This window comes from Trichosurus vulpecula, chromosome 9 (assembly GCF_011100635.1).
Source record: "Trichosurus vulpecula isolate mTriVul1 chromosome 9, mTriVul1.pri, whole genome shotgun sequence".
Taxonomy (NCBI): Eukaryota; Metazoa; Chordata; class Mammalia; order Diprotodontia; family Phalangeridae; genus Trichosurus; species Trichosurus vulpecula.
Window position 1 is genome coordinate 111,103,833 of NC_050581.1, and position 13,520 is coordinate 111,117,352.

Here is a 13,520-nt window from a genome sequence, read left to right on the forward strand (position 1 = left end):
GGTGCCAGGAAATGAATTTCTCTCTCCTGCCTATATTTCATCTCCACTTGTTGAAATCCTTCCCATCTTTCAAGGCCCAGTTCAAGGACCACCTTGAAGTCTTCTAGGATTCCCTCAGCTAAAAGTGATTTCTCCCTTCTCTAGGAGTAAGTACCTTGTCAGTTTCCTCTGTATTTGATAATCTTATTTGATATATGTTGCCTCTACTAGAGTATAAATTCCCTGAGGGCAGGAGCAATGTCTTATTTCATCTTTATTCGTCATCTTATTTCATCACAATACCCAGTGTTAAGCATGTAGTAAGTGCTTAATAAGTATTTGCTGAATCAAATTATGACTCTTCATAATCCCATTTGGGGTCTTCTTGGCAAAGATACTGGAGTGGTTTGCCATTTTACAGAGGAGGAAACTGAGGCAAACAGGAAAGATGGCTTCAAACAAAAAAAATTAATTGTAAAATATAAAGTGAATTTAACAAATAGTTATTAAGTACCTACTATGCGTGAGGCATTGTGCTAGGCATTAGTGATACAAAGAAAAATATGAGCAAGTTCCTTCCCTTAAATGGCTTACATTCTATCAAGAGACACAACATCTAATTCAATTCAACAAACACTTATTAAGCACCTACTGTGCACTATATTAGAGGCTGGAGATACAAAGACAAAAAAAAAGTAGCCCTTGCCATCATGGACTTTACATTACCACAACTGGCTGCTAGGGGTAGGGTACAGCAGCAATCTACTCTTGCACAGACGCAAACCTAGATCAGGAACTAGCAGAGCTCTGACTGGGGTGGAGAGGAGGAGTGAGGAAGAAGCAGGCAGATTTTGGCCTGGATTGAATCACTCAGCTCATCCCTGAGATCCTGGAATAACAAAAAATCCAATGCTCCAAGAAAGCAGCAACAGTTCTAGAGTGGGGTGGGGACTTTCCCCACCGAAGTGTGGCAGAACCCAGCCCTAATATCAAGTCTGAATTCAAGAAGTAGGCTGGAAGAATGGACAAACAAAAAAAAGAACCTTACCATAATGAGCTATTATGGTGGCAAGGATACTCAAGACATAAACACAAGAAAATAACTCAAAAATGTCTACAAGGAATGCCTCACAGCTTGGGCACAAGTTCAAAGAGAATGTCCAAAAGAGATAAAGCCAAGAGTTTAAAAAGAGTTTCAAAATGTCTTTTACAAATGGAATGAGAATGTTCGGGGAAAAAACTGGAGCCAATGATTCTATGAGGCAACAAGAAATACTAAAACAAAATCAAAAGACTGAAAAAATTATAAGAAAATGTAAGCAATCTCATAGCAAAAACAATTGACCTAGAAAACATTGAGGGGCAAAAAATTAATAATTGTTTGATCATTTGAATATCATGGTGAGAAAAAGAGCCTAGACATATTAAAAAAATATTCCAGGCACTGTGTTGTGTTTTTTACAAATATTAATTTCATTTTATCTTTACAACAACCCTGGGAAGTAGGTACTATTATTATTCTACAGATGAGGAAATTGAGGTAAATAAAGGTTAAGTGAGTTGTTCAGGTCATACAGCCAGTAAATGTCTAAGGCTGGATTTGAAATCAGGTCTACCTAGCTCTCGGCCTTGTGCTCTATTCACCATACCACCTAGCTACTTCAAAAGCTGTTCAGTTATTTTCAGTCTTGCCTGACTCTTCATAATCCCATTTGGGGTCTTCTTGGCAAAGATACTGGAGTGGTTTGCCATTTTACAGAGGAGGAAACTGAGGCAAACAGGGTTAAGTGACTTGCCCAAGGTCACACAGCTAATAAGTGTCTGAGGCCAGATTTGAATTCAGGAAGATGAGTCTTCCAGACTCCAGGTATGGCGCTCTATCTACTGAGCCACCTAGCTGCCCTCACTTCATATTCCTAGCTTTCTTGATTAATAGTGAATGTACAGAAGCTTCCATTAGTGTATTTTATATTAACATTTTCTAAGCAGAAAGTTAAATACAAAGTAGGGAATATTTTTAAAAATCAGTCAACAAATATATATGTATATATATTTTACATACACATAAATGTAAACACGAACATATATATACATACATATATGTGTGTATGCATGTGCATGCATACACACATATACACACACACACATACATATACTTGTTGACTACTAATGTTTTGCTTCCTTGCTAGGTAATTTTTTCCTTGGAAAATGTTAATAGAGGAAGTTCTTATTTACTCTCATTGTTAATTTAGTGAACTAGGAAATTCAAATTAGAACCACTACCACCACCAAGTGGTACAATTCCACCACTTCAGGCAGAAATGGTACTCTCCCGTTTCTCAGTATTTTTGTTTTGAATATGGAGCATGCTTCTAGAATAAGATGTGTGTGAAAGGAAAAGAATACCTAGGTGTGGAAGGAGGTAGGCTCACAGTGTCCACTCACCCTGCTCTGCCACCATTCCCCACCATCTCCATGGAGGGTCTGGCAAACACTTCAGCACAAGGGATAACATGCACACTTCCTTGCTCTCTCCCCTGTTTTACTTTACCTTCTCCCCTACCTCCAATTTGGGCTAAGAGCTAAGCTTTTCTGGAACTCTAAACTAAGGGATACAGACTTCCTTCCATTCACACACCTTTTAAAAATGCAAAATCCTCTTTTGAAAAGAGAGAAGACTCATGGCTTGAGAACTTGCATAGTTTTTTCAAGGCTGAGGGAGTGGTTCATTAGTCTTCCTTCCAAGTTGACATTGCTCCACTAAAGACTGTTCTTTGAATTTCATCTTTCAACCAGCTCTGAAGCCACTCATCCTATCTCCCAGGCCACATTTCTCCATCTTGTTCACAAGCATATTATGAAAAACTATCAAATGCTTTGCCAAAATTCAAATATAAGGCCAAATATAGCTGGCATTTCCTTTGCAATATGTGCAAGGAATTCAGTTATAGTAACCATGACAAAAAACAAAAACTCAAAAAACAAAATAAAACAACCCACCAGACCAATATAATTTATTCCTAAACCATCCCTTTAATAATACATACTAGAATTTTGTCAAGAATTAAAAGTCAGGCTTAAATAAAACACACACCTCCCTCCCCCTTTTTTTTTGACATTAAAGGATTCTGTCCATTTCCAACAATAAATTACAGATTATAAAGTCAGAAGGGACCTTATAGGTCATCAAGGGCAACTCTCTCATTTTACAAAGTAAGCAACTAAAGAAGGCCCAGGGACATTAAGTTTTTTGCTCAAGGTCACAAAATAGTAAGCAGCAGAGGTAGGATTCAAGCCTGGGTTTCCTTACTCTAAGTCTAATGCTTCTCCTCCATCATCAGTCCCATGATGGTGGTCATTTGGCTTGACCGAGGGAGAAGCCACTACTTTGTAGAATCGTTCCTTCCACTTTTAGAGAGCTCCTAGTTCTGCCCTCTGGGACAATCAGATTAAGTCTAATTCTTCTTCCACAGGACATTGCCATTTGAGTACTTGAAAAGCAGGGATACTATCTATTCCTCCCCATTTAGCTGCTGGAGAATAGTCATCATTTCTTGGGGAGAAGCAACTTCCAGAAAATATCAGCAATGGAAATAAAGAGCCTGGTGACAGCATAGATGGGGAAGAAGAAGCTGTTCACATTGTTAGTCATTCTCCTCTGGCCCAGCTGTGAAGAGGTGGCACCATCTGCCACTGCTGTTTATTTTTCTGCTCAGTGGCAGACAACTCCATTGAGACAGAGCTACTTCTGCAACTGCTGTTTAAGGGATGGGCTTGAAAGGTTGGTGCAGATGAGGGGTTGAGTGTAAAGCAACAAAAGGGATACAGTCATTAGGTAACCCCTGACCAGATAAGCAGGAGTACTGTGATACCATTGTGAGAGACCAGGACAACGTTTGGCCAACAAAAGTCATCTGGGAAGTGGCCAGCTAATATGAGATGAGTCATCTTCCCTTGGCATCAGAGGTACCTCAGGCCCTTCTTGGGCACAGTCTTCTGCTCCTTTCCTCCATGAATCTTCTGAGTTGAAGGCAAGCAGATGTCTTTAGGAGCTGGTGGAAAGGGTTGTTCTTCAGTGTCTGAGGATGAAATTCCCTCTGCTTTCCCAGGGGTAAGAAGCCCTTGCCCTGATAGCAGAGAACTCAACATGGGGCAGGGGAGGAAGTTTCTGAGCAGAATACCATGAATTCTGTGTCACAGACATAAAAATGAACAGGACTCCAGAGATCATCTATTCCAATTCCTATCCATGCAATGAATCTTCTGTTCTACTAAGTCACAGCATATGCATGTAAGCAAGCCATACACAACCATTCTCTTCTATATCATCTTCTGGCAAATTAATTAGACCTTTGATTCAAACCTTACTTTCTGAATTTTTTTGAAGTGAAAACCATCCTGACATTTGTGTGTAGTGTGAATACACTTGTGTGCCTTATGGAATCCATTAATTTTTTTGGACACTTACTCCTCCAAGTCCACCACAGCCATCCGCCCCTGCCATGGATTCCACAGAGCTCGTGCTGGCCATCTGAAAAGTGGAAGATGAAAGACAAGTATGGAGATGATCTGGTCACTAACATCAAAGTTACTTATCCACTCGTTCACCAAACATTTATTAAGATACTTCTGTGTGTAAAGCACACAAGTATTAGAAGAGACAGAAATTTCAGATGACACCTGGAACCTAATGTCAGGAACTTTTGTAGGGGGTGGAGATATTGAAATAACATAATAAACAATATTCCACGATAAGTGGATAAGAGATGTCTGACATGAAGTGCTCCCTGGAGTCTGAGGGCCAATTAGTATGGACTCAAGAGGTGTTGTAGAGGAGGCAGACTCCAAGTTTGACTTTAAAGAACAGTTAGGAAATCATCAAGTAAAGCGGGAGAGGTAGGACATTCTAGGCCTAGAGATCATCATGAGCAAAGCCAAAGGGATGGAAAGCACAGTCAGATTTAGGGGATAGATGGTAGGGCAGTTCAATTGGAATATAATTTGTGAGATGGAACATACTAGAAGATGAAACTGAAAATGTATGATGGTGCCAGAATGTAAAGGGCCTTGAATGCTAGGCAAAGGAGGCGATATGAAACTAGTGACGATTTCCGAACAGAAGAATGACATAAATATATCTTCCTATGAAGGAAGGAAGATCTTGAAGAACAGAAGACTCATAGGAGCCATCATCTCTGTCTTCACATATCTGAAAGCTACTATGAAGAAGAGAGACCATTTTTTTATGCTTGACCCCAGACAGAAGAACTAGATACAATGAGAGTAGAAATATGATTTCACCTCAATAAAAGCAACAACATACTCCTGTTTCCCTATTATGTTTCCCCTTTGACCTAATCTTTGTCCAGGCCCTCCATAGAGTTGAAGCCTCTTCCTCCACCAACACATACACACTTTGAAAGAGCTAGGCTAGAGAATGAGCAGAAGAGGTATAATGAGAAATAGTACAGTACAGCTGACACTGGTCCTGGAGAATCAGCATTAAAATCCTGCCTCTGATATTTTCTACCTGTTGGATACTGGTCAAATCATTTAATCCTTCTGGCCCTCAATTTCCTCATCTGCAAAATGAGGGGACTGGACTAGATGGGTTCTTATGTCCCTTCTAAAGCAAGATTTAAATCTACGATCCTAGGAATTCAAGCTCTAGAAAACTGGTTAAACTTTAGGAAAAATGAAAACAGTCAGGTCTCATTTATTCACAGGACGCATGCCAGCAACTTTTAAGTCTTGGCCATTAAAAATCCAATTCTGGAAATGGAATTTCTATAAGCTCTAAAGTGAGCATTGGATTTATGATTATATGTCCCCAGTCAGATACTGAGGTTTCATTAATATCCACCTTCTGGTGGCAGTAGGTAATTTATGTACTACCACTGGTACCAATAGAAGTTATTAATGTTAGACACCTGAACAGATCCTCCTTCCTCAGTTAGTTATTCTGCCAACAAAAAGGCAGAGGGACTCTAGTGGCTTCGCTGGCCTTCACCAATTTTGCAACAGGCCACAAATGACCATCATTTATCAAGAACTTCATTTCTTTCTCTGGAGCGATTAGTCAATAGCCTAGGAAGTGTGGAGGCTGCAAACATAAAGGGAATCCTTCGGTTGCTTTACAGAGGAATGATAAATAAGGGGGCCCTGTTTAGACCTAGCTGGATGGAGAGCTGTATTCAGATGCAAGCCAGAAGGAATCTAGAGCAGGATGAATAGCATGGGGAAGGTACTTCACACCACGCAGTAGGATGATTAGATGAAAGCAGTGGGGCTTTTTAGCAAGGAGCAGAAATATGAGAATTCTCTTCAAGCACTCAGAAGTCACATGAGAAGCAGTGTGGCATGGTGGTGAGAGCACTGGACTTGGAAGTGGGAGTTGGGTCCACTAGAGGCATTCAAGCAAAGGAGCAAGAGGATAGGGTGGAAGATTTTCATCCCCTGGTGCCAAGTTTCCCTCCAATTCTAGGATTCTATGAGTAGGGCAGATCATAAAAAGGGAAGCTCCCATTTCTACAGCACTTTAATATTAACAATATTTCTCACAGCCACTCGGTGGGGCAGGTAGCACAAATATCATTCCCATTTTATGCAGAAGGAAATTCAGCCTCAGAAAGGCTAAGAGATTCTGTGACTGACCACCGTTCAAGATGATCATTAAGTGAGGGGCAGCTAGGTGGTACGGTGGATAGAACAGTGGCCCTGGAGTCAGGAGGACCTGAGTTCAAATCTGGCCTCAAATACTTACTAGCTGTGTAACCCTGGGCAAGTCACTTAACCCTTATTTCCCATCCCCACCAAAATAAATAAAGATTATCATTAAGAGGAGCACAGTGTAAAACAAGAAAGCAATGATTAGCTTCAAGTAAGTGATCTTGGGACAGAATGCCTCAGCCATGCTAGCAAACATCACTGGGACTAGCTGTGGGAAACAGGGACTTACAGGTGAGTCTGGGACATCCTCCTCCTGGGTGAAAGAGCTGTTGAAAGCTCTAAATGTCTCACTCTTCTGCTTGTGCTTTTCAATCGTGGCAAGAATGACCTGAAACCAAAAGACAAAACTAAGATGCATCAAACTTGGTTCCCAAGAACAGCATTCAGTGCTGCAAGCCTTTAAGCATTAGGTAAATGTGACTCACTATTACCCTACAAAATGAGGACACCTATTGTTACCTCAGGACAAAGAGGACTGTTTGCTCCAATTTTAAGCATGATATGTACCTATGCTAGGAAATGTATCTTGCTCCAGTCCATAATGTGTAATGCTTGTCTCTCAGTCTCCTCCTGGATCTGAGCTCTGTTGCATGGCCAATGGCTTGTGGGTTCCCTCCTCACCCTCTGACAGATCAGAAGATCTTAGGCTCTAAGCCCTGATTTTATATTGGCCAAGCTCAGATAGTTAGGAAGTGGCAGAGCCAGGGCTTAAATTTGGATCTCCTGATTCCCTGTTGGGTATTCCTTCTATGATTTTATGCTGCCTCTAAAGGCAGCAGCATAATACAGTTAGAGAAAAGGATTTGCTGAATGTCAAACAGGTAATAAGTAGCAGAGATGGAATGATAAGTCAGTCTTTGGCCTCCAAATCCATTCTTCCGTTTGCTATACTCTAACACCTCTCAAATACAGACAGATGACATCTTGGGGAAATGCTTAGATAAGGCGATGACTGACTACCACTGTCTGCGGCCATACTTCCAGGGAAGGGACTGTGAAAGCAGCAGTGGGTAGAGCCAAGCTACTTTTCTGTCCTGCTCCTACACAAGGGAAGACTTCTCTTTTCTCCCAACACAGAGATCTTTGGTCTTGATACATATGTGCAACCTTGTTGTTCTCTACAATCTAAGAAATGAAGCAGATGATGTTTCCTTGCATTTTTAAGTAATCAAAATCAGGTAATCACAGTGATGCTGTTGGCACTGATAGGATCCAGCTCATGGAATGAGAATCAACTCTATACTCTGCAGGGACTGTGTGTATACTATCTAGGCTTTTTGTTTTATATTCTCTCTCTCTCCTCCCTAACAAGAAAAAGCATGGAGTAGCAGAAAGAAAACTAGATTCACATAAGGAGGATTGGCCTAAAGATCTGTCACTTGCTAGAAATGTAAAGTTGGTCAATATTGTCCCCTGTCGTGCCTCAGTTTCCTTGTCTGTAAAATGTTCTAGATGATTTCTAAAGTCCTTGCCAGCAGATATTCTAAAACTACCTTTTGGCCACTTCTCTGTTTACTCAACCTGAGAAGCATGGGAGGAAAAAAAGGAAAAGTTGTTGCTTGGTAACATTTCTGATGAGTAGTTTGCTGAGGAAAAATGATAATGATTGCCTGAAATGAGATACGAAAAAGGCTGGTGGGGTTCATCGGTAATATGCTTTCTTTGTCCTCGTGTGCCCTCTATTATCATAGACTTTACCTAAGGGCAAAGGTATTTGGAGAGAACTCAAAGTGAGAGGAGAGTATCTTAGCAGTTGATAATCCAAAGAGTTTGAGTGTTTCCAAGGTTTCCATATTTCTTTTTTTATGCATTGCCAGCATAATTTAATTCAAGCATGATGCCCAAGATGAATTGGTCAATGAATCCCAAGCCAGAAGAACAAAAAATTAAACAGCCAAGTGAAAAGTAATATTATTTCTATTTTGTGTTCCTTTTGATTTTATTATAGTATTCTTGCAGCTCCTCTCACTCAAAGATCCTATTTTCATAGACCCCAGGACCTGGGAAGGTCATTAAGAGAAGACATGATTTAGTTTCCTGCCTTTGTAAAGTCTATTGAGTATGTTACTGTGGAAAACGCAATGGAATCAACATCAGGAGATCTGAGTTCTAGTTTCAGTTCTACTCCTAGCTGACTAGGCAACAGTCTCACCTCTCTGAGCTTCTATTCCTTCCTCCATAAAGTGAAAGAGTTGGGCCTACCTCAGGGTTTCTGTAATTAAACCATCCTGGGCAGATGTTTCCTGTCCTAGGCTCCATAGCTGTTAGAAACACAGAACAATATCCCTGGGTGGTCTGCTGCTGTTTAATCACTCTCTCAAGCAGATCTTTTTTGTGTTTAGCCAAAACCATTTTGGTAGAACTTAATCCCATTTTCTCTTATTGAGAAAGAGATCAGCTGGTCAGTGTCCACCTTGTGCAGGTAATTAGATTTGAAACCATTAATAAGCAAATTTCTGGAAGTTTTCCCACAGAAAATGATGGAGTAAACTGGTCAGGAGCAATCATTTATCTCTCCCTACTCAATTCCCAGGGCTTGGGAGTCACTGCAAGGCCTGGGCTACCCAGTGTTTATAGAAGCAATTCCATATATCCTGCTCTGGTCCAAATCTCAAATGCCAGGAATAAGATAAATTAGAGATAGAATAATTTTGATATTATTAAAGTTATATGAAGACTGTATAATATTAACCTCAATCCACTCTTTCTTTTCTTCTTCTGTCCTGTAAAAAAGAAAAAAGACATTTTGTTATTTCCTCTTTTGATCTAAAATACAAATAATTATACTGTTTTAGGGTCTTAATATTTTTTTCTCATTTACCACTTTTATTACTTGGCCTATAAACAACTTGCTCACTACTGACATTTGAAAACAATTGCTAAAATCAATAATTCATTGCTAGTACTTAGCATTACTTTATAACATAAGTTCTTTACTTCATGACTGCAAGTCTAAGTTTGATTGTAAAATGCTCTGACTTTATCCTAATTGGAGTTTCTAACCTCAATTACATTCACTGTTTTTTATTGAGCTCAATTTTTAAAATTCAATACCAACAAGTTAAAAAAAACCTCACCGCCACCCCATAATAAAGTTCTCTATGATTTCAAAGAGGATTTCTGTAGCATAAAATATTGTAGAGCATAATAAAGTTCTCTACGATTTCAAAGAGGATTTCTGTAGCATAAAACATTGTAGAGCATATTCAGGCCATACCTTGTTTGCAGGTCCAGTGACCTCTTTTTTCCTGTTATTGTAAATGTACGTGTTGCATTTGGCTTGGCAATTTCCTGAACCTTTAAAAAAAAGACCCGTCATTTTTAACATGTCTTCTAACCACAGCCTTAATCTGCTAAATTTAGAAAACTGTTGCTCAGAAGATAAGCCACATGAAAAATATTAGAACAGAAAATTAGAAATAAAGAGTAATTATTTTCTTTAACAATGAATATACTATTTATATTATTCCCATATATGCGTGTGGGAGTGTGTGTGTATAAAATTAGATTATTCACTCAAATATTCGCATACTCTCAAACTGACCTGTGACATCATCAGTACAGGTATTCTCTCCAGTGACAGAGATTGTAACTTAACCATGTCCTTCCATAAGTTCATCACAGGGAATCCATCCAAGTTTCTGGGTGGCTTCCTTAAGTTCTCTTGATATTGCATAAATACCAATGGCACATGCAAACTGTCATGAATTATCCTGTACTTTCTCCACATGAACAGCCCATGTTCCTTTTTGTTCATATATTTCCTTTTTTAAAAAAATCTGAATGATGCCCTATGTTCTCTCTTACACCATATTCATTTCTGATGCTGCTTTTCTTTCCTCTTCCCTAGAACTACTCTCACTTACCTGTCTCTTACACTGCTCCTCCTCCTTGTTTGAAATATGGCAGAGCCTGCTCTTGTATATGACGCTCCTCTCCACTGGGTAGGCCTCATTTCCAATCACCAAACAACACTGAAAGACTGGTTACTATTCTCTGAAAATATTCTTTGTCCTTCTGTTCCTATGTGCTTGCTCACCCTGTTCCCACATTGCCCAGTGACCACATTGCCTTCCTCATGCTCATCTCTGTTCAAGTAAGGTTTAACATAGATTCTGCCTTTTCTCCCTTCTCTCTTCCCTAAACTCATACCATGTCTTACAGGGTATACTGTACTAAATTCAACAAACATTTATTAATAACCTATTATGTTAGTAAAACACTATGCTAGTGATGAGGTCAGGGAACTATATGATGAAGTTAAAGAACCATATGTTTTTAGGGGTACTCGAGACCCCAAAATGCCAACATGCTGGGTCCTGCTCAAATTAATTCGACTCAAGCCTTCTCACAGCCAAAGAAAGACAAAGTTTATTACGGATTTGCCATATTGGGTCGTCTTAAGAAATCTCACCATTTTCACAAGTGGGCCAGCTTGAATCTGAGCACTTTCATGGAGGCAAGATGAAACTTGCATACAGAAAGGTTGTGGGAGGGATCTAGGGTGTTCCTGGGGTGATAGGAGGAGGGTGTTTAGGGAGGGTCTTGAGGAGGAGTCTAAGGAGGAGCTGACTCCAGGAACCAAGAGAATGGGATTAAGGGTGGAAGTAGGTGAAGGCTACCTGGAGATAACAGACTATGTAGGGCTAGACTAGTTAACAGATAAGGGTGTAGACACTTTGACAGAATCAAAGGTGGAAAGGTAGCCAGACAATGGAGGGCTAGGCTAGGTTAAGAGTAACCTAGAGATTTGGGCCTAGCCATAATGAAAGGCTTATGGAAGGGGGCTCCCACAGTTCCAAACCCTATCATTAAGTACAGGCATGCAAAGATGGAACAAAGACTCTGCCCTCAAGGAATTTATAAATTTTTAGGGACATAAAACATATACATATATAAGTGAGAATGTGATAGATGTGTAGGAGAGGTAAAAAAGACTGGTCTAAGAGATCAAGAAAGGGAGGGATCACTTCTAGCTAGGAACAATCAAGGAAGACTTCATGGAGGATATGGTAAACTAAGCTGAGCCTTGAAGCAGGGAAGCATTAATCAACAAATGTTTATTAAATGCCTCTATGTGCCAGGCACTGTGCTAAATGCTAGGGATATGAAAAGAGGAAGAAGACAGTCCCTGCCCTCAAGGAGTTCACAATCTAAAAGGGGAGACAATAAAAATATATACAAACAAGCTATATATAGGATAAACAGGAAATAATTAACAGAGGGAAGGCACTAGAATCAAGAGGGGTTGAGAAAGACTTCCTGTACAAAATGGGATTTTAGTTGGGACTTAAAGGAAGACAGGAAAGCCAGTAGGTGGAGATGCTAAGGGAGAACATTCTAGGCACAATGGAAAGCCAGAGAAAATGCCTGGAGCCAAAAGATAGAATGTCTTGTCCAAGGAGGCCAGTGTTACTGGATCCAAGAGTATGTGTTAGTGAAGGCACCCATCACAGAAAGCCTTCCAGGAGTTTAGCCACAAAGAGTAGAAGAGAAATAGAATGATAGCAGGGATGGAAGAGTCGAGTGAGGGTTTTTGTAAGGATGAGCATATTTGTAGACAGTAGGGAATGAGAGCGGAAGAGACTGAAAAAAAATAATAAAATGGTAAAGGGAGAGGGAGTTCTAGGAGTGGAAATGAAGCTTGTTCCTTTCCCTTCCAGACTAGTTCCACATTACTCCCTGTCTCAGACTCAGTTCTTTAGTTAAATTAAACCTAAACTCAGTGTCATTGGGCAGGTATTTCCCCATGCCTGAGAAGTCCTCTAATTTCATCTCTCTCTGCTGAAATCCTCTTCTTTCTTTAAGAAGCAGCTTCTCTGGGCCACCCAGCTGAAAGTGACTTTTTTCTTCTCAAATCTTGCTAGAACACTGTATCTGGATCTCTCCTCCTTCTCCACTGCTGTCTACTTTGCATTATACTTATTTTTGCTGATGTTTTATCCACCCTCCAGTAAATGGCGAGTTCTTTGAGAACAGGGATAAAATGTGTAGCTGCTCTTCTTTGTATGTCTAGTGTCTTGTACAGTGCCTTGCACAAAATATAACAACAGAACTGGACTGACTAGGGGATGGTATGTGTAAACATACCACAGGGAGAGGTGGCAAAACCAAACTGGGCTAATTCTGACTGAAATATAGAGCACACTGAAGAGTCCCACACAATAAAGCTAAAAGGGTAGGTTGTAGACAGATTGCCAAAGGCCTTGAATAAGACACTAAAGTGTTTGTCACCACTGGTCTTCACCTGGAACAGCCAAGGGAACACTGTGAAATGCGGGCAAATACATACCCACGTATCAAAATGAGTGGAATGTTCATTGGTCAGTTTGGGAAGAGAGTACTGGTGATTGAGGGCAGAAGGCACCAGCACATTTACGTTCAAATCTCACCTTGACTACGTAAGTGACCTCAGGCAGGTTACTTAACTTCTCTAGGCCTCAGTTTTCTCATCTGTAAAATGAAGGCATTGGACTAAGTGATCTATGAGGTCCCTTCCAACGCTAGATCTATGATCCCATTCTCCTTTGTATGTTATTCAACAGGTAAGGGTGAACAATTGAAGGGGGCGGGGAAGGGACACAAACAGAGCTGAGCATTAAGATGGTCATTTTGACAGCCAGCTGTGTGAAGAATGGAATGCAGAGAGGAAACGATGGGGAAAGAGAAGCCAGTTAGGAGGAAAATTTTGATTATATTAAATTAAAAAGGTTTTATACACAGAAAACCAATGCAACCAAGATTAGAAGAAAAGCAGAAAGCTGGGAAACAATTTTTGCAGTGTCTCTGATAAAGACCTCATTTCTCAACTA

At 40.2% G+C, this 13,520-nt stretch overlaps 1 protein-coding gene across 1 annotated transcript in view; it reads right to left on the bottom strand.

The window, feature by feature from the left end:
• Positions 1–13,520, bottom strand: part of FGD3 (FYVE, RhoGEF and PH domain containing 3) — a 187,411-nt gene that overhangs the window by 18,127 nt on the left and 155,764 nt on the right. Inside the window, exons 12-15 of the mRNA XM_036738768.1 lie at positions 9,926–10,005; positions 9,401–9,431; positions 6,938–7,036; positions 4,448–4,510 (exon numbers count right to left, since the gene is read on the bottom strand). Coding sequence (XP_036594663.1) covers positions 4,448–4,510; positions 6,938–7,036; positions 9,401–9,431; positions 9,926–10,005 — 273 coding nt within the window. The remainder of the gene's footprint in view (positions 1–4,447; positions 4,511–6,937; positions 7,037–9,400; positions 9,432–9,925; positions 10,006–13,520) is intronic.